This window comes from Lynx canadensis, chromosome D1, assembly GCF_007474595.2.
Source record: "Lynx canadensis isolate LIC74 chromosome D1, mLynCan4.pri.v2, whole genome shotgun sequence".
Classification (NCBI taxonomy): Eukaryota; Metazoa; Chordata; class Mammalia; order Carnivora; family Felidae; genus Lynx; species Lynx canadensis.
In genome coordinates this window covers 113,731,727-113,750,932 of record NC_044312.2, presented here as the reverse complement: position 1 = coordinate 113,750,932, position 19,206 = coordinate 113,731,727, and the positions used below count along the sequence as shown (strand labels likewise).

Sequence of the window (19,206 nt, the reverse complement as noted above, 5' to 3'; positions counted from 1 at the left end):
CTTTTAACTCTTTCATCCATTTGGAGCCTGCTTCTTCCGGGTTGGGCAGGAATGCACATTCAGACCGCGCCACTCGGGGCTGCTTTCCCCCGGATCATCCGTTTCACGGCCCCCCACCAACAGGCTGTGCCACCTTTACGTCCTGCCACCTTCCTCTAGAAGCAAGCCAGTGTCCCCCACCGTTCCTGAGGCTTGGAGCGTGCCCCGGGATCTGCTGGTACAAGGCCTTCTCTGTTCTCCTTTTTCAACGTGCACTTGGCGTTTGTAGATCTTTTTCTTGTGCGTTTTAGAAAATGTGTGTCAAGTTCCTCAAAAACTCCAGCTAGAAGTTGGAGCAGGGGTGTAGTCAACGCACAGGTTCGGGAGAACGTGACCCCTCTCCTAAGGCGAAACTTTCCCATCCAGGAGAACAGAATGTGTCTCCGTATCAAAACATCTTCACTAGCAGTTTCAAATTTGCTCCACAAAAGTCTTCTTTGTTGATTCGCAGACCTGATATAAACGTTGCTGCTATTCCAATTGTTGCTCTAACTTCCATTCTGCTTTTCGGTGCCTTGCTACCGGCCTAGGTGCTTCGGGGAGTAGGGCCCGGGGGGGGGGGGGGGGGGAGGGGCACATCGATCTCCTACCCAAAACCTTTGCTGAAGTGTCTTCCTGATTCTAAAAGCTGACTGTTTTTCGTGCAGCTCAGCAGATTTCCGAGTATGGTCTGAGGACCCCAGAGAGCCCCTGAGGCCCTCTCACACAAGGTCAAAACCATTTTCATCATACTAACTACTCAGACATTACTGCCTTTTCTGCTCTCGCTCTCACAGAGTTAAGGAGTTTTCCAAAGGCAGCATGACCCTGCTGGAACATGTGCTTGGGTTTTCCCGTGTTCCTCAGTTTGAACTTCCAGGAAGGTAACTCTCAACAGATACAGCCCCTATTAACACGACTTCTTTGGGGGCCTCCCTACTTTTTCAGAGGACAAAGGTCCCGAGGCCGCACTGCTTGAGAACCCCCTTATGGGCGACACACCTCCAGACGGGCTGCTCCCCCTCTCTCGGGCCTCTCCTCCACCTCTGTCCCCTTTCCTTGTACCACGGCCCCCTAGGCCTACGCCTCGCCTTAAAGGGACGGATACACTTTGGGACTCTCTGGCAGGCTCGCTGCAAGGTCAAGTGTTGCTACAGAAGCTGCGTCAAGTCAGGGCAGTTCCCTTCTGGTCCTGGCCGGCTCTGTGGTATCCACCCCCCCCCCAAAATCATGCGTAGGCATTAAACTATATCGTGTAATTTTTCTGCCTCTATGGAGAGAACCATATGGCTTTTCTCCTCTAGTCTCTCAATGTGGCAAATTACACGGATAGAGTTTCTCATGCTGGATCATCTTTGCGGTCCTAGGAGAAATCCCACTCGTTTAGGGGTCGTTGCGTACACTTTTGGATTCGGTTAGCTAATGCAGTCCGTGGGACTTCTCCAGCTACGGGGCTTCAGCATGCGTGAGGGAACTAGTTCATAATTTTCTTGTGCTCTCCTTACTTGAATTTGGACATGCTCTGACTCCCGATGTACAAAGATCCCTCTTAGCTGGAGCGTAAATCCCGAAACAGGCCCACTTTTCTCTTCAGCATGTTTGGAAACACATTAAAATAGAACCGTAATCAAGCAACCCAATCCTTCAGTTTTTGTCCCAGCGAGTATCTGGAAAACAGGTGCAGAGATGGAGCATTGGAGACACCATAGAAATCTGGTTAATCCTGCCTGCCGGCTCTCCTCCGGCGAGTATTGCCCGGGCAAGGCTGCGTATCAGGCTCTGGGCTGGGGGTGGGGCAGGCAGCAGAGAACAGAACAGCCCCTCCTGGGAGCTTCCGCCCAGCGCAGGCGCAGCAGGAAGCAAAGGGACCCGTAAATGCACCTAACACGCAGATATTCTTGTTCTAGCAACGTCTTTGTGCCTGGTCACCCTCCATCTAGGACAGAGCTATTGTGTGGAGATGAATTCATCCCTTTCATAACCACCCCAGTCCTGTGGGAAGGCACTCATCCCCATTTTACAGAAAAGGCAATTTGACCTGCTCTGGGAGCACTAGGCGGTGGGGGGAGGGGAACTGAACTCCCAGGCTGTCTATCCCCTGCCACTGTCCAGACCGTGACCTCGGTCACCAACTCCAGTACCGGACACGACCAAGAGTCCCGGGCCCTATCCCATCCCCCACCTGGCCCCAGGATTCCAAGCCCCAACCCCGAGTGGACCTTGCACTCAGAATCCCCACCCTGACTCAAGCCTCGACTTCACTTTCTGTGATCCCCAACTCAGGACCCCTAACCCCAACTTGCCCCCCCCCCCGCCCCGCAGCTGACCCACAACCGGACAGCTTCCACACACAGTCTCTGGACCCTGACTCAGAAGCACCACCCTGGCTCCAGTCCGCACTTGGACCCCAACCCCGACCTGGATCCCCTGCTCAGAACTCTGACTCTAACTTGCACTCTAGACACCCCACGAGCACTCCCGACCCTTGACACAGAGCCCCAACACAGACCCCGGACCGAGACTCTGGTCCTCCACCGGGACCGCCGCCGACAGGCCAGAACCCCTGGCCCTTGGTCCCGCGTGCAGGGCAGGGGGCGGATTTCAGACACTGTCTGGGACCCTGGACTCAGAACCACGACATGAACTCTGATCTCCGACTCAGAATTCTCGTCTTAACTCCAACAGACTCTGCCCTGACCCCCAACTTGGAACCCTGAGCGCCTACCAGAACCGGGAACCTGGACTTGGATCCCCCACACGGGACCGCCACACGGACTCCAAACCCAGATTCGATCCCCGGACTCGGATCCCCCGCGGAGGACCGCGACGCGGACTCCAAACCCGGCTCCGATCCCCGGACTCGGACCCCCCGCGCAGCACCGCGACGCGGACTCCAAGCCCGGCTCCGATTCCCGGACTCGGATCCCCGGACTCGGACCCCCCGCGCAGGACCGCGACGCGGACTCCAAACCCGGCTCCGATCCCCGGACTCGGACCCTCCGCGCAGGACCGCGACGCGGACTCCAAACCCGGCTCCGATCCCCGGACTCGGACCCTCCGCGCAGGACCGCGACGCGGACTCCAAACCCGGCTCTGATCCCCGGACTCGGACCCTCCGCGCAGGACGCGACGCGGACTCCAAACCCGGCTCCGATCCCCGGACTCGGATCCCCCGCGCAGGACCGCGACGCGGACTCCAAACCCGGCTCCGATCCCCGGACTCGGATCCCCCGCGCAGAACTGCAACGCGGACTCCAAACCCCGCTCCAATCCCCAGACTCAGAACCCCGATGCAGGACCGCAACGCGGACTCCAAACCCAACTCTGATCCCCGGACTCGGATCCCCAACGCAGGATCGCAAGGCGGATTCCAGACCCCGGCTCCGTTCCCCGGACTTGAAACCCCCGCACTAGACCACAAGGCGGACTCCAGACGCTCTGACCCAGACTGGGATCCCCGATGCAGGACCGCGAGGGGGACTCGAAACCCGGGCTCCAACGCGGATTAGAACCCCCAACGCAGGACCGTGAGGCGGACTCCAGGCGCGGAATCCAGACCAGACTCGGAACCACGACACTGGACCACGTGGTGGACTCGAAGCATGGAATCCGACCCGAACTCGGAACCACGACGCAGGAATGCGCGGCGGACTCCAGACCCCGGCTCTGACCCCCGGGCTCGGAACCAAGAGGCTGGATCACGTGGTGGACTCCAAACGCGGAATCCAACCCGGACTCGGAACCACGGCACTGAACCACCAGCCAGACTCCAGGCGCGGAATCTGACCCAGACTCAGATCCCCGACACAGGATCGCGAAGCGGACTCCAGACCCCGGCTCCGATCCCCGGACTCAGATCCCCGATGCAGGACCCCGAAGCAGACTCCGGGAGCGAAATCCAACCCAGACCTGGAACCATGACACTGGGCCGCGTGGCATACTCAAACCCCAGCTCTAACCCGGACTCAGATTCCCGACGCAGGACCGCGGATCCCGGCTCTGATCCCTGTACTTGGAACCATGATGCAGGACCGCATGGCGGACTCCAGACCCCGGCTCCGACCCCGACTCGGAACAGTGACGCAGGACCGCGCGGCGGACTCCAGACCACGGCTCCGACCCCCAACTCGGAATCACGAGGCTGGACCGCATGGCAGACTCCAAGCGCGGAACCCGACCCGGACAGATCAACGCAGGATCGCATGGTGGACTCCAGACCCTGGCTCCGATCTCCAGACTCAGATCCCCGACGCGGACTCTGCAACCGAGCCAGGACCCCCGACCCGGGCCAGCGCTCCTGGAGGCGCAGAGCAGAGCGCCGACCTCTGCTCGCAGGACATAGGGCTCACCTCGGTGCGCCGGCGATCTCCCGTCCTGTGCCGCCAGGTCAGACCGCGCCCGCAGCGCTCGGGGGCCGGAGGAGTGCAAGCTGTGGAACTGGCGCGGCCGAGAGCAGGGCGCGGCCAAGAGGGGGGCCCTGCTGCGAGCCGAGCCCCGCAGCCGAGAGCAGGGCGCGGCCAAGAGGGGAGCCCCACCGTGAGGAGAGCCCCACCAACAGGACGGCCCCGCCGAGAGCAGCGCGCAGACTGAGCAGCCGGACGGCAGTCTGCTCAGAGAGGCTGCTGCGGCACCCGGACCCCCGCTGACGTGGCAGCCTCCCGGCCGTTGATTGGACGAGCCCGAGGGGTGGGTTGCCGCGCGCTGCCGCGCAGATTGGCTGGGTGCGGAAAGCAGTGTGCCGCGCTCTGCCATTGGCTGAGACGGACCAGTGCCGATGCCACCTGGGCTTGGATTGGTGGGACGACTACAGTGCCACGTGCCGTGCGCCGCCCCCGCCTGGGGTCCGAATGTCCACCCCAGGTCCCGGTCACCTCTGCGCGTTCACACCCTTCTTGGCACCCCATGGGACGCTTGTGGCACTCGGCACACAAACGCACTGCTGCAGACCCTTGCCCCATGGGTCCACAAAGGCAGGCAGACGGCCTCCCACCTCCCTCTGGGGACCTTGTAGGGTATATTCGTGCTGTCAGGGGCTCTGCTAAGGGGTGTCCTGGTGTTCACTCATCAGGAGACCTCGTGGTGGGGATACCCAGACTCTGTCAGGTGGGCTCCTGAAGGAGGCTCCAAAACCTAACCAGGTCACTCCAAGGGAAGTAACCCAGGTGCTCAGCTTCCTGCCTGAATCACTACAACTCTGGGTGCAACCTTCTCCTTATCCACCTGTGCCTAAACGCTGGGTCCTGTCACTTGGCTACTATCCACCCACCCACCCGTCCATCCAACCATCTGCCCATCCAACCTTATACCCACCCATCGGCCCCTCCATCCATCCATCATCCACCCACCCACCTGCCAACCAACCATCCATCTTCCCATGCACCCACCCAATCATCCACCCACCTATCCATCCATCCATCCATCCATCCATCCATCCATCCACCCACCCATCCACCCACCCACTCACCCATCCATCCAACCATCCATCCACCCACCCAGCTATCCATCCATCAGTCTACCCACCCACCCATCCAACCATCCCTATATTCATCATCCATCCACACACCTGCCCATCCAAACACCCATCTCTCCAACCAACCATCCACCCACCCACCCACCCGGCTATCTATCCATCTACCCACCTACCCATCCAAGTATCCATCCATCCAACCAACCATCCATCCACTCACCCAACCAGCTATCCATCCATCTACCCACCTACCCACCCAACCATCCCTACACCCATCATCCATCCACCCACCTGCCCATCCAAGTGTCCAGCCAGCCAGCCAACCATCCACCCATCCACCCAGCTATCCATTGTCTACCCACCCATCCAACCAAACATCCACCCATCCAACCACCCACCCATCCAACCACCCATCCTACCTTCTCTACATCCATCATCCATCCACGCATCTGCCCATCCAGGTGTCCATCCATCCAACCAACCATCCATCCACTCACCCAACCAGCTATCCATCCGTCTACCCACCTACCCACCCAACCATCCCTACATCCATCATCCATCCACCCACCTGCCCATCCAAGTGTCCAGCCAGCCAGCCAACCATCCACCCATCCACCCAGCTATCCATCGTCTACCCACCCATCCAACCAAACATCCATCCATCCAACCACCCACCCATCCAACCACCCATCCTACCTTCTCTACATCCATCATCCATCCACACATCTGCCCATCCAAACATCCATCCATCCAACCATCCAACCATCCATCCATCCATCCATCCATCCATCCATCCATCCATCCATCCACTGACCCACTCACCCATCCAAGCAACCAACCATCCATCCACCCTCCCAGCTGTCCATCCATCTATTTACCCACCCACCCATCCCTATATTCATAATCTGTCCACCATCCATCCATCCATCCATCCATCTATCCATCCATCCATCCATCCATCCTCCCATCCTCCCTACACATCTGCAGAGCTCCTCCTGGGTACTGGGCGCTGCAGTAAACACTAGCAATTGGTGGCAAACAGCAGTCAGGAATCTGTCCTCGCAGGGCTCTTGCTCCATGCAGGTCTTAGCAGCAAATCTGGGGCAGTTTAGACCTTATGTGAACCCTCAGTCTGTTCTCAGAAGTTGGTAGCCCCACTCCACCCCAACCAGGATTGACTTTAAGGGAGTGAGGGGGAGGCTGGAACCAGCCGAGCAAGCAGCCATCCCTTACTGAAAACAAGCCGTGAGCCCATTCATCTCAACTGCTTTTGCCTGAAATATGTGTCTACAGAAAGAGCCAGGAATCTCCCCAAGGGTGAGAGTCACTTTCTTCTTTGTGGTGCAGCCTGGAGGAGAAAGGGAAAATGGCGTCATCTTTTTACACGTCAACAGCTTGTCCTCTGACTTTCAGGAGCAATGCCCATGCCCAGCTTGGTCATCTCTGTGTCTCCCGACCAGTCCACAGGAAGGCTGTACAGCAAGCCTAGCCTGGGGCGTCTGAGTCAGAGGGTCAGCCAGCCCTCACCACATGGGCAGGTGTTTTGGGGGCACCTACCAATTCCAGTGGCAGATTGTAACCAATACCATCGCATGGGGCCCTGCACTCAGAAGGGCCCCCCACACGTAGGGCTTTAATGCTCTGGAGCCACCACCTTGAAATTCTCAATAATTTTATCTTTGAACTTGTGTTTTGTAAGTGAAGTCCAGTGGGGCCATGGAGTATGCTCCAGGGGCTGGGAGCCTAGGTTCACGTGTCGTCCCGCCGCCTTCCTGCCTCCCTCTCCCTGCTCCCACCAAGTGGCCACTGTCCCCCCTGCCCTGGCTGAGAATGGCAGGGAGGGACTGGGGTCACGGCCACACTGTGCAACACTGGGATTCCTACCTGGCAGGTAGAGGTGACCTTGCCAGCCTTGTGGAGCTGTTGACACGAGAGCAAGAGAGCGACACAGGGGGCACTGCCTGCTTCTTACTGCCCGGAGCGGGTGGGACAAGCCCCCCTCCTCTGCCTCTCCTGGCCTCCCGCACCCTCCCGTGGGAGGCAAAGACCCTTCCCGGGCACCCTCCTGCCACGTCCACTTCCACCTCCCTAGGGTCCTCAGGGGGATGTCTCAGACCTCCTGCCTGGGTGGGGTTTCCAGTCCAGCAGGAAAGACGGATAAGAAATTCTCAAGGTGCTCTGGACGTTCTTTGTCAGCGCCTACAGCCCCCTCTGTTGTTTTGTTAGCTGGGTCTTGGCCCCAGTATCTGATGCCTCTAGTCTTTGCTCGGGAACGCGAGCTTTTCCCCAACGTCTTGGTTTCGCTCTTGTCTGTCATCCACAGATCTTGAGCGTGGGATGCAAAGCCACCTCGGGCAAGTCCGCTTAAAATGGTGATCCCCCTTTCATAAGAGTGACAGGGTGTTGACTGGGATTTCGTCTTGAAACCTGGTGTTTAAGATCGTGAACACCGAGTTGACTTGATGTTAACCCAAGTTGGGTTCTGATGACATGACTGGATGGGCGCACGCCTCTCGCGCGGCCCGTTTCACTTGTGTATGTTTCCTCGTGGCGGTGCTGGCCCCACCGAACCCTCCAACCTCAGACCCTGAGACCCCGAACGCTTGGATTTCCTCCCAACAGACTCCCTCCTGCAGAAAGTCGTGGGCACCGCGCCCTTTTGTGCTCGAGTGACCGTCTTCTTGGGACTGTGCTTCGAGCCAGGCCAAGGAGGCTGCTGCCGTTCGCTGTGACACAGTGGTCAGGGAGGATGGTTCCGGGTCACGTGCAGGCCCGTCCTCAGCCCTCAGCCCCTGGCTGTGCGTGGGGGTGTCGCTGCCTGCCGGCCCCGGTGCACCTGTTATGTGCCCACGCCACACCCCCTCCTCTTCGCTAGTCCTTTGGGGGAGACGGAGAGGAAAACATTCCAAGACTGAGAGGGGTTTGTTGTCTCGTCGGAGACAAGAGACACGTGGGAATTGGCTGCAGAGGCATGTAGGGCTGGGCGGACCCCGGGCCGGGCGTGCTGGGCAGGGGGCCTGGAGCCGGCTTAGGCACATCAGAATGTGGGGAGGGCTGGTGGGCATGGCCAGCCTGAGGGCTCTGTGACCCCGGGGGCCCTGGGCTGTGATGCCTGCTCCTCGTCACCTTCTTTAAATTTTTTTTTTTTAACGTTTATTTATTTTTGGGACAGAGAGAGACAGAGCATGAACGGGGGAGGGGCAGAGAGAGAAGGAGACACAGAATCAGAAACAGGCTCCAGGCTCTGAGCCGTCAGCCCAGAGCCCGACGCGGGGCTCGAACTCACGGACCGCGAGATCGTGACCTGGCTGAAGTCGGACGCTTAACCGACTGCGCCACCCAGGCGCCCCGCTCCTCGTCACCTTCTTAAGCAGGGCGGGTGCAGGGCAGAGCGCCCGGGCACCCGGTGGCCTCGACGCCCGCTTCCCGTGTGACAGAGGGTATCTGCTGTGTCTCATCTGTGCGTGGGGATGGGGGGGGCGCTGACCGAATGTCCCTCGCGCTCCCTCCAGCGCTGATGTTCGGGGTTCAGAAGGTTCCCTCGCAGCCCCTGCACCCGAGCGCACGCACGCGTACACGCACACACAGCTGAAGAGAATTAGGCTCAAAACGTCCACTCGGCTTTTCTCTTGATTCCGAGGTATTTAGAATGGGGGTGGGGGATTAGGAGAGGAAGTTGCTAAGCTAATTCCCCCGCGTTTGCCAGCACAGAAGTGTAGATGGGGCCCAGAGCCCCGGGCGTCCCCGGGGGGTGGGGGTGGGGGGGACACCAGCCCTCCTCCCACGGGGCAGGGCAGGAGGGAAGGGCTGGTGGGAGCCCCGCACCCCAGAGCCGGGACAAGGGCAGGCCCTGGCCCGGCGCGTCTCGGGTTCGCGGCTCAGCCCCCCGCCACCACGATCCCACCCCCAGAGGCTAAGGGTGGGACGGGCCTCAGGCGCAGGCAGGTTCCCAGAGAGCTGCTTCCCCCTGAAGCAGAGAGGCCCAGGGCCACGTGGCCGCCTCTGCAGCATCTTCCAGGGAAGGCCCTGCCCCAGCTGCTCTGGGAAGTGGACAGGAACTCGGTGGGGGGGAGGGGGGCGTGAGGAGCCCAGTGCACCCCCGGGGGCCGATGCAGACGCCAAGAAGCCTGCTCTTGAGGTCGGCTGGTGCACCGGGTGCCCGCCATCGGCTCCCACGTCCCCCGAAGCAGCGGCCACCGCTCGGTCCCCCTCAGTGAGACGGGCACTCGCACACGCACCCCTGCGGCTATCCCGGGGGGGGGGTCCCTGTGACCCCCGTGACCCCCCATCAGGTGGCTCTTCACTGATCCAAGGTCTCTCTGACCCTGCTTCCCACACACTCCTTCCAGAGCCTTCCTTCTCCTGTGGCCTCTGTGCGCCTCGCGCGCCCAGATTCCACCTGGGCCTCCCCTCCGCCCCGAGACCTTGGGGTGCGTTGACCTGCAGCTGACTCCCCGCTCCCGCTCTGCCCTGGCACTCATGTCTCACCGTCCTCGCCCCCGAGCTGCCCCGTGCCCAGAGGTGGCATGGCCTCCCATCCCCGGGCAGAGCCCTCGTCTGCCAAACCTCCCTGCCTCGTGCTCTCCGCTTTGGACCTTCACACCCCCAGTGAGGATGAGTAGACTCCGCACCATCCTGGGCTTTGCAGGCCACGGGAGGGATGAAGCACGGGGGGGATGTCTCTGGGCAGTTTGGGGAGAGTGGCGGTGAGGATCAGGCCCCCCTTCTAGAAAGATCACTGTGGCCGCTGAATGGAGGGAGAATTGGGGAATGGGGGTGGGAGGGGAGATGGAGGGGGGTCTTGCCTTGTGGGGAGACTTGCCATCACCCCGTGGTGGAGGCAGGAGGCCTGGGGGAAGGTGGCACCTGTTGGGGGGTGGGGTGAGAGCAGCCAGGCGGGGCTCTCACGAGGGGTGGCTTTGGTGGGACCCTGTGGCCCAGGGCAAGGAGGGCTGCAGGTGGCCCCATTCCAGGATAACCTTGGGCCCCCACGGTACCCCTTCTCCAAGAGCAACATGGGAAGGGAATCATGGGGGAATGCCATTAGACGGTTCTGCGTGGGGGTCGGCGCTGGCCTCATGAGCAGATTTGCTGTCCTGCACTGGGATGGGGGGGGGGGTCTCGAGTCCAGGCAGTCCGATGAGCGGCAGTGTGGGGTGTGGGTCACTTCCTTCCCATCAAGAGGGCAGCTGTGCTGTGTGCATGTACGTTTAGGCATTGCACAGCCAAGCCTTGATTAGCCGACCCCGATCCTCCCAGAGCCCCCGCTTCAACGCGGGTTAACTCAGCAGCTGTCTCGTGAGCACCTGCTTGGGTCCTGGTTGGATGCCAGGCGTGGGGGGTGGGAAAGCAAAGCGAGCTGGGCCCTGCCAGACCCGCCGCCTAAAGAGCCTTTTGCATCATCACCTTCCAGAGGCCAGTTCTTCCCACAGCGCGTCCCCCGAGGGCATGTCTGCCCCCCCCCTCCCGCTTCCTGCCTAGGCCGGCCGTTGGCACAGCCACAACCCAGCTACGATCCCCACCCCCCCCCCCGGCCCTCGGGGCTGGATGGGCCCAGGCCTTTGAGGACATTGGCATTGCCAGGATCAACCCAGAAAGGACTTTGGATGATCTCTGCCGTCCTGGGAGAAAGTGCTGATAGGAAGCCCCGTCCCCGTTGCCCTGGTGGTTGTAGATTGTTTTTAAATGTTGAAGGGCCCTCGGTCTACATGTGTGGTGAAAACAAACACTTGTAGAGAACCCGCTACGTCCTGGGCTCTGTGCCCGTAGAGGGCAAGCCCACTGCCGTGAAACCCACCAGGCCTCTGGTGGGCAGTGGGCACCAGATGATTGGCTATGGGGGGCTTCGGGGAACCGACTGAGAATGTTCTGATCAAGCCAGACAGGCTCAGAGGATGGGTGGAATTTGGACAAAAAAGACAAGAATGTGGAGAAAGGGTGATCCGTCTGGGATACCACGTGGCCATGTGGTTTTCAGATCTGTCCGTGCGGTCTCTGAGACTCCTTCCTTCAAACGGTAGAGCTTAATCCCCCCCGCCCCCCGCCAATGCCTTGATTTTGGTGTGGACTTAGTGATTTGCCTCTGATAAATAGAATATGATGGCGGTGTTTGAATGCACCTTCCAAAACCGGTCATGAAAGGCACTGCTGCTTCCTTCTTGCTCTCCCACTGGGATCCCTGGCTCTGGAAGAAGCTGGCCGCCATGTTGTGAGGGCACCCAAGCAGTCCTGTGGAGAGGTCCGTGTGGTGAGAAACTGAGGCCTCCCACCGATGGCCTCCTGAGCACATCATCATGGTGGGGGATTCTCCAGTCCCAAGTCTAGACATCAGAAGGCCACAGCCCCAGCCCACATCCCAGCTGCAGCCCCCCAAGAGACCCGGGGCCAGAACCACCCAGCCACTCCTGGATTCTGACCCACAGAAGCCACGTGATATAATAAACATTCATTGCCTTAAGCTGCGAAGTTGTAGGCTAATTTGTTACTCGGCAGTAGCCGGCTGATATATGCCAGGTTCAGTCTGACCCTTGACAGGGGCAGCAAAGAGGGCTTGGCCTGCCCGTCGGCTTTTGCCGGTGGTCGGTGGCACCTGGGCACGGGAGAGAGAGTGCGACGGCCACACGGCAGTGTCTGCCCCAGACGTACACGCCGTGTCTCTGCTCTTCCGGGATTTGAATTCCGTCTTCCAGGCCAGGGGCCGTCCACCTGAGGTGCCTGTGAGAACCACAGCCCCGCGCGGGCCCCACTCAGAGATGAGTGCTTTGGACTCAGCGGGTGCTCCCTGGGGGGTTTGAGCAGAGGGGCGACTCCGTGGCGACGTGCTTCTGGTTGGGAGAAGCTACCGGCTGGCATGCAACCCGGCAGCCGGAACAGGCGATTGCTTTCTCCCCGAGAACATCCAACTCCAGCTCTTAAGCACGCGGGTAGGACGACAGGCAATGCTCGCCGCTCCTGGGACTGGCGACCAGGGAGCCCGCACCGCCAGGTAGGCTCCAGGACACCCCGGGCCTCAGGGTCGGGGGCTGGGTCGCCAGGGTGCCTCTTCGTCTGTCTCTGACCGGGTGCCCACCAGTCCGTCCCCCAGCCCGCCTTGCAGGGCACAAAGCTGTGGCGACTGCCCCTTCCCTCCTCCTTTCCTAGCACCCTGCCCTCGGGGGCTGCCGGCAGACTTGCGCGTCCGTGCTTTTGCCTCCCGTCCGTGCAGCTTCCTGTTCCTCAGGTGCGGCCTGAGGGTCCGAGGGCTGACCTTGAGCTCCCACCTGGATGGTTCTTCTGGGACCGGGGGCCTCCCCAGCCAGCTCTGGCCCGGTTCGCCTTCTGTGCCCTGGGAACACTGACGGGCCCTCTCATGGGTTAGCCACAGGGAACGGGGAGCAGGCCCATGGGGGTGACGGCCTGTCCTGTGTGGGCAGACGGTGGCACCGGGGACCCCAAGTGGGGAGGCACGGCCTGTTTTACGTAACCGATGGAGCGTAGTGGCCCCTGTATGCCGCCCGGTCCCAAGGGCTTTGTGACGGTAATTCCTTTCCTCCCATCGCAACCTGCCGTGGCGATGGGGAGACTGAGGCCGGTAACGCCAGGCATCACATGACCAGCAGGTACTAAAGCCGGGCTTTGCTCATGGGCGTCCCAGGACCAGGCTCCGTCTGTCCGTCCTTCCCTCTGCCACGCGGCCTCGGTGTGAGGGACACGGGCTCTGCTCACACAGCAGCCCTGCCACTTGCCTGGGAGGTCCCGGTGTGGACACAGGGTTCACTGGTGACTCTTGCCCACATTTGCCGGGGAGGGCGGAGACCCCGCGAGCACCAGCCCGCCTTCCCTAGAGTTTGTGTGCCCAGCGGGGGAGGACGTGCGGGCAGCCGCACCCCCAGACGTACCAGGCCCCTCGGGGTGTGCCCCTGCTCCTCAGGTCGCCTCCAGCAGACGAATAGGCGGGGACCCCTGCTCCCGAATCGTTCCACGTGAACGTGACGTTCCTCTCTAATGTGGCCGGGGACGCCTCGGAGGGTCCCCTCAGCAGGGAGAGCACGACTCCCCCCGGCCCAAACCCGCTCCGCGGCAGCCGCATGGCGGACTTGAACACCTTCTTGGCAGAGTCCCCACCTTTCTGGGGTCTGCAGCCCGGCCCCCGACCCCCAGCACGGCCAGGCAGGACTGGGCAAGGCGGTGAACCAGGGTTTCGTTTGTGCCGTGGGCCCTTGCCATTGTCTCTAATTTGCCCACGTTCCTCCTCTTTCTTTGTAGCTTCCCTTTGGTGCACCCCAAATCTCTGAGGAGCGTGGGGAGGTGGGACAGGGAGTCAGCATAGGCGAGGCCTCCGGGGGTGCGCAGTGGCCCCAAACCTCAGCCCTCGACCCGCTTCTACATGCGGGAGGCGAGGGCTTTACAAAGCCTCGGCTCGAGGGAGGCAGGGATTCGGTGTCCGATGGGGGGTGGGGGGGCGGGTCAGCCTCCTTCACCCCGTTCCCTCCCCAGGCCCACGGGGCTGGGGCCAGAGTCCTCCTCGGGACATGTCGATGGCAGCAAACATTTTACAGATGTGACATGCTCCGAGCCTGGCAACAGGGGCGGCTCCAGCTGCTGGAGAACGTGGTTGGATTTACGTCCACAGCAAAGCACCCCGTCACCTTTCTCTGCTTGGAGTGTAATCTTTTTTTGGAAGCCTTGCTGGAAAATCTGAATCTTGTGAGCCATCAGCTGTTTATAATCAGAGAAGCATATGTTTAAAAGAGCTGAGGGGCCTTATAAACTCCGTGTGCAAATTACCTTTGGGGCTGCCTGCCCCGCCGCCCCTCCCCGCGGCTGCCATCCCTGGCGAGGGGCTCAGCGCGCTGCCCAGAATTAGCTGTCACCCCGTTGTGGCATGGGGTCTGTTTAGCGTTAGCCACGTCAGCTTGGCCCCGGAGCGTGGGAGCTTCCATGTCTGCTGCACGGCTCCCAGGCCCCCCCCAGGGCCCCCCCCCCCACCCCAGCTGCAGAGGACTTCTGGTCTCCCTGTTGCTGGGCGAGAAACGTCCAGCCTGGGGGCCGCGTAGCAAGACGTGGGTAGGAGCTCGGCCCTCCGGGCCCCCACGCTCAGCAGGGGCAGCCCAGAGTCGGGGGCTGCCCTCGGGGCCGGCCGGGGCGCCCTGGTCCCGCAGGTCTGTTTGTTCTGTGCTTTTCAGTTCTTGTTTTTGTTTTCGCAATAGCTTTATTCAGATATCACTCGCATACCGTACAATTCACCCATTGAAAGTGTGCGAGCCGATGGCTTTCAGTGTTTCGGCGTTGTGCAACCGCCACCGCTGTCTGGTTCCAGAACGTTTTCAGCACCCCTAAAAGAAACCCTGTGCCCGGGTGCAGTCGCTTCTCACTCCCCCTCCCACCTCCCAATCCCAGGAAGCCACAAATCTGCTCTCTGTCTGGATGGATTTGCCTGCTGTGGACATCTCATAGACGGAGAATTACACAGCACGTGGCCTCTTGTGGCTGCCTCCTCGCTTGCCACGGTTGTCCTCAAGGTCCCCCCATCCCTTGTGGGGGCTTCACTGCCAAGCGGTACCCCGCCGTGTGGCTACACCCCGTTTGGTTTGTCCTTTCGTCCGTGGATGGATATCTGGGGCTGTTTCCCCTTTTCAGCGCTTGCGAAGCATGTTGCCGCGCACGTTACCGTGCGAGCTTTTTGTGAACACGTATTTTCGTTCGTCTGGGGTCTGCCCCAAGTTGCGGAATCGGCGGGTCACGGGGGAGCTTGACGTCTAACCTCGTAAGGAACCACCCGACGGGTTTCCCAAGGTGGCTGCAGCTCCTTGCCTTCCTCCCGGCTTCATGTGACGCCTCCGACGCCGCCACGTCCTCGCCCACACCTGCTGCCCTGGGTCGTTTTCACGTTAGGGATCCTGGTGGGGGCGAAGAAATATCTCGTTGCGGGTTTGACTTGCATCTCCCTGATGGCTGACGAGGTCGAGCGTCTTTTTCGTGTGTTTATTGGCTATTTGTTCTTCATCTTTATGGAATGTCTAGTTAGCCCCTCCGCCCAGTGTCTATCGCGTATCATGTTATTATTGAGCGGTTCGAGTTCTTTATATATTCTGGATGCAGTCCTCTATCAGACGTGTCCCCCTCCGTTTTGTGGGTTGTCTTTTCACTTTCTTTGATGGTTTCCTCCGGCTCACGATAATTCTTAATTTTGATGAAGCCCAAGCAAACTACTGTGTTCTCTTGATGGTTGTGCGTTTAGTGTTGTAAACTAAGAAGCATCGTGCAAATCCGAGGCCACAAAGATGTATTCCTGCTTTCTTCTAAGTGTTTCTTCTAAGTTAGCCTCAGCTCTTACATCTCGATTTTTGATCCATTCGAGTTAACTTTGGTGGACGGAGTGAGGCAGGAGCCTGGCTTCGTTCTCTGGATACAAAGATCCAGTTACCCTCGCACCACTTACTGAAGAGACCGTCTTTTCCCCACTGAACGCTCTCGGCACCCGTGTCAAAAACCGACTGACGGTAAATGTGAGGGCTTGTTTCTGGGTTTTCCATTCTATTCCATTGATCTGTACGTCTGTCCTTATGCCAGCACCCCACCGTCTTGGTTACGGTAGCTTTGCAGCAACTTTTGAAATTAGGAAGTGTGAGTCCTGCAGCCTTGACAGGTGAGCTGCTCACCTGTGTCTGTCCCCGCAGCCGGGCTGGGCCAAACCACGCGAACCAGACTGGGTCTTCCAGCTTTGTTCTTTTTTCAAGATTGTTTCGCTGTCCCGGGTCCCTCGAGCGTCCATACAAATTTTGGATCCGCTTGTCCGTTTCTGCAAAGAAGCCAGGTGGAATTCTAAGAGGGATTGCCATCAACCTGTGGATCATTTTGGGGAGTATCGGCATCTCAACAAGTCTTCCGTCCGTGAACGTGAGCCATCTTTCCGTTTGGTTTAGATCGTCTTATGTCCTGGGGAGGGGCTACTGTGTGTTTATGGACCTGATGCTGCGGGGTTCGGGGCAGCAGGGACCAGCAGCTGCCCTTCCTTCCCACCCACTGGTCCTGCCCAGCCTCCAGACCCATAACTCCCCAGGGTCTCCACGCTCCTCCCAGCCCTGAGCCCCTTCCTCCGGGCTCTGGCGATGCCTCGTTGGGCCCAGCTTAGTGCACAGCACAAAGTGTTGCTCTGACCCAGATCTTTTCACACCCCTGCCTGGGGCACATACCCTCCCCTCCCCTCTCTGGGAGTATCCTCGTGTCCCAGTGGGCTCACAAGTTGCCCCTCATACCCTCTCACGCCTCTACTCATGGCTTGGTTGTCCCTCCCTGAGTGTGATCACTACCCCCAGACTGTGGCTCCCGGAAGCTAGGATGGCTCTACGGTCTCACCTACTCTCACCCCAAGACTACGTACAAGGTGTGGAAACCCCAGGAAGGTCTATAGGAATAACTAAACTGTTTCCCGGACGAGTAGCTTTATGGCAGTGCCTGCCCCCATCGAGGGAGAGTCCTTAATACCAAGCGAGGCATCTTAGGGCCTCACCACCAGGGAAACAGGACTTTGACAGCTTGCAAAAGGAATTTGAGTTTTGGGATTTCCTTTCAACTCCAGGGTCCCAGATCTGGCCTGTAGTCCTTGAGGGAAGGGTCCTGGCACTGCTTCTGGGGAGGGTGCCTTTGAGGGGAGGCAGAATCGGCTCGTGATGAGCTCACCTGGAGCCAGTGACAGGTGGCTGGGGCTGTTCCACTGCTCACCTGTGTGGGGCCTTTGGTCAGGGCTGGGTCAGACCGTCTGGAGCAGGTTGGATCACTGACAGCTGGTACGCCCCAGGCTCACTGGGTCTCCCTCCCCGTTGGGGAAAGAGGGAAATGCTCCCTGTATTCCCTGCCCCCCCCCCAGAAAGCCAGAGAGGGGACCAGGTCCAAGGAGGTGGTGGCTTATGTCCTTTGGGGTCCTGGGGAGGGGCTTTGTGCAGGCATCATCTCATTCAAAGTCCGAGTATGGCTCCTTCCCACTCACCCATAGACTGTGCGTTTATGGAGCACCTCTGCGCACCAGCCCTCGGCTAGGTGTGACGGCTGCAGTGTGGTATGGTTGCACGTTCGCTGATGCCAGAGAGGTCCGGGCTGCCTGGCCTCAGGGATATCATTGCAGGCTCACCAGGGCCCAGGCCGGAAGGGGGATGGCAGCACCCCAGAGCCGTAGAGAGGCTCAGAGCCGGGCCCCCCGTAGTCACAGCGAGGTGTTGTGGGGCAGAGAAAAGGGCTCCCTTCCCACCGGCCTCCCCCAGGGTGCTAGGCCGGATTACGGGCCAGCCAAAAGCACATTGCACCGGAGTCCGGAGGCCTGGCTGCCAGACTCTCGGAGGCTCGCCCCCACCTCATAAGATGGCGGTAGGTCAAGGAGCTCTGAGGGCTTCGGTCCCTCTTGGAATGTGCAAATGGGTTAGACAGAGGCCTTTAGTGGGAGCCCCCCCCACCCCGCCCCATGGCCAGCACAGCCTGAGGCCTTCTGTGCCCTCAGCAGCCGTACCCTGTGGCCAGGAAGCCGGAGGGGCTGAGCTCCCGTGCCTTCTATGCACATGACTCCCTTGCAGCCTCCTGGCGTGGGGTGCGCACGTTGTCCCCTGGACAGGCTTCGGCTGGCCATGGGGAGGAGGCTGTGGGCGACACGGAAGGATGCCCGCCCCTGCACCCCTGCGAGCCTGTTATCAGAGTGAGGCCAGCCCCCTGGTTGTAAATGGGGGTGGGCTGGGGGATCCTGGTAGGGATGAGGAACCGGAGGCCCCACCGGCGCGGTCCCCCCACCGACACGAGAGCACCCGGGGTGCAGCCAGCTGAAGCCCCCTGTGATATTAACCACGTCACGAAGCGTTTGGCATTTGGGGATTTTACGTTAGGGAGGGATTGATGAGCCTCCGAAATGAGATCCGAGAGCAGCCAGGACCCTGCCTGAGACGCAGCTTCCGTGGATTGAGCGTGGGGAGCCCCCACTCCTCCCGGCGCCCCAGGCCAGCCGGACCTGCATTCCACTCCTCCTCCCGCCTTCTGGAAGCGTTCCCTGAATCACATTGTTCGCTGCGCTCGGTCGGGCCTTCTGGGCTCTTCCTCTGCTGTTTGCCATAAAAACGCTCCGGTCATCTTTTCCGCTGTGGTTTTTATTGTTTTATTTTATTATTCCAGCTATATTAAGTCGGCAAGAGCTACAGAAATGGTTTTTTCTCCCCCAGATTCCAGAACAAGTCGTAGCCATGGTAGATTTTAATTCATCACCCTCCCTGCCTTCCTCCCCGCCCCCCCCCACCACACACACACACACACACACACACACACACACACACTTGCGTTTTCTCCAGCGTTGTCCTTCTCACTGTAAATGGGCGTCTCAAGGACGGGAGCTGGAACAGGTCTCTGCTTCCCCCCCAACCCCCACTCCCATCCAGGGCGAGAAAAAAGTGAGCTCAGATCCCGGGTCAGCCCTGTTTCTGGAGGCCACGGCCACAGGCGCTGCTGGCCCCTGGCCGGGCTGGGCTGCGGTGGGAGCCAAGTGCAGGGTGAAGGCCTGGGGAGGAATCTGGGTTCTTTTGGCTGCTGGTAAGATTACCCATTAAATCCATATTCCTCACTGAGTTCACGTATTCAGAGAATATCCGTACTCTGGCCGTCTTACATTACTGCAATATTGCTTCCAGATGGGCAAACACCCACTCAGATCCCGGCCCTCGCCAAAGCTACGGCCCAGCGTGCTGCCCGCCACCGTGCCTTTGTTCTGT

General features: G+C 60.0%; 1 protein-coding gene across 11 annotated transcripts in view; it reads left to right on the top strand.

Moving 5' to 3' along the window:
* KCNQ1 (potassium voltage-gated channel subfamily Q member 1) overlaps positions 1-19,206 on the top strand; it is a 321,029-nt gene that overhangs the window by 171,247 nt on the left and 130,576 nt on the right. The window contains exon 12 of one of the 11 annotated variants that reach the window (XM_030331342.1): positions 16,204-18,578. The exons of the other annotated variants lie outside the window; for them this stretch is intronic. Coding sequence (XP_030187202.1) covers positions 16,204-16,552 — 349 coding nt within the window. The 3' untranslated portion in view covers positions 16,553-18,578. Of the gene's footprint in view, positions 1-16,203; positions 18,579-19,206 lie in introns of those variants that run through there. 11 annotated transcript variants of the gene reach the window in all.